This window comes from Trichechus manatus, unplaced genomic scaffold, assembly GCF_000243295.1.
Source record: "Trichechus manatus latirostris isolate Lorelei unplaced genomic scaffold, TriManLat1.0 scaffold00125, whole genome shotgun sequence".
NCBI classification, from domain to species: domain Eukaryota; kingdom Metazoa; phylum Chordata; class Mammalia; order Sirenia; family Trichechidae; genus Trichechus; species Trichechus manatus.
Window position 1 is genome coordinate 390,807 of NW_004444061.1, and position 1,653 is coordinate 392,459.

General features: G+C 35.2%; 1 protein-coding gene across 1 annotated transcript in view; it reads left to right on the plus strand.

The window, feature by feature from the left end:
* Nucleotides 1-1,653, plus strand: part of PPFIA2 (PTPRF interacting protein alpha 2) — an 88,735-nt gene that overhangs the window by 85,777 nt on the left and 1,305 nt on the right. Inside the window, exon 10 of the mRNA XM_004384607.1 lies at nucleotides 1,383-1,542. Within this exon, the coding sequence (XP_004384664.1) occupies nucleotides 1,383-1,542 (160 nt within the window). The remainder of the gene's footprint in view (nucleotides 1-1,382; nucleotides 1,543-1,653) is intronic.

Sequence of the window (1,653 nt, forward strand, 5' to 3'; positions counted from 1 at the left end):
GCAGGAGTTGTCTTGGTGGAGACACTAGTCTATGTGGGTTATAGTGTTGCTTCCCAAAAGTAATGGACAAGCAGAAAAGTCTGTTGGGTCAATTAAATGGGATGGGGCTATCTGCATTTAAAATATACTGCTGCTGCTTCTTATTTTAAAAGGACAGCACATAATTTTTATCATTCAAACCCTGTCATCTCTTTTGCCCTAGGTTTTTTTGTTCATTTGTTTCATTTTGTTTTCTGTGCAAGCACAAATATCCAAACTTACCTAGAACTAGAATGGGCTTGCTCCTGGGGCTTTGCTGATCACATTCAGATTCCACTTACTGAAATAAGTTGAGAAGTGATGATGTGCTTCTGTGAACTTTGACCACAAGTAAAAAGATATCTTTTAAATCCACCTCATGAAAACTTTTCCCCAAGGATGTTGTTCCTTGTAGTTCCTATTGACTTTATATAATTAACTTTACTGAACAAGCAAAAAATAAGGAATCGTGATTCAAGCTCTCAACTGACTAGCTTATTTTTGAGTCCTTAACTAGCACGTTATAGGAGTCGTATGGTCTTAGAGTAATGTAGTGTGTGGCAAAAGTGAAGAATATTCATGTTTATGTAACAACTTCCTCAAGAATCAAGAAGTAAGAGAGGCCTCAACAGTGAAATTCTGCTTTTTTTCTATATTTACAAACATTTGGAGGTCCAGGGCAATATAAAACCCAGCAGTTGAGGAGTGGCAGACATCTCTTATCAGAACAAAATTTAGATATTGATAACAAAGATTCTAAGAGTGGATATATGTAATTATATATAAATGACTGCGTTTTCCCCATATTGACTTTGGATGCAATTTAGTTAAATTAGCAGTCTTTGAAGAAGAATTCTATATATAATAATGATGATCTGAGCTGAATATATCAGCCTAGTATTCTATATAACAAAAATAAATCAAGTGAGCTAGTGGGCCAACAGACCATACTTGACTATTACTTCAGGGAATGGACAGAGTTTCCGTAAGTGAGAAACTTAAGTATAAAAGGACAAGATATGTTTAGTATGTCACAAAGTATATTCAATATGCTTTGGGAAAACATTGAGGTTTTGTTTTAGGTTTTCAAAGATATTTTCTTTATAGATGGCAGATATTAGATATGAATAATTTGAAAAGTTTTGTAAAAATATTTTTCTGTTTCAGAGTTTTCTAAGTTCTCATTTTGGGGTCATAGAACTTTCTGAATAAAGCATAATATCGTATATGTGTGTGCGTGTGTGTGTGTATTTGACAGACTGAACATAAATTATCTATATTACTTGCTTCTAAGCACACAGTTTTACACACCTGGACTAGTTTACTTGTTTTTATTTCATCAAATTATAACTCTGTACTGGCAGAGTGATGACAAGAATTTCAGACGTGGGTCGACCTGGAGAAGGCAGTTTCCTCCTCGTGAAGTACATGGAATCAGCATGATGCCTGGCTCCTCAGAAACATTACCAGCTGGATTTAGGTTAACTACAACATCTGGACAGTCAAGAAAAATGGCAACAGATGGTACAGTAGTTTTGCCTCTCTGCTTATAACGTAAAAAGCTTGTTTAGCAAAAGCTAGTATCATTCTCTGATCTTGCATTGCTTTCTGGCATTGATTCTTGAGTTGGTGTGC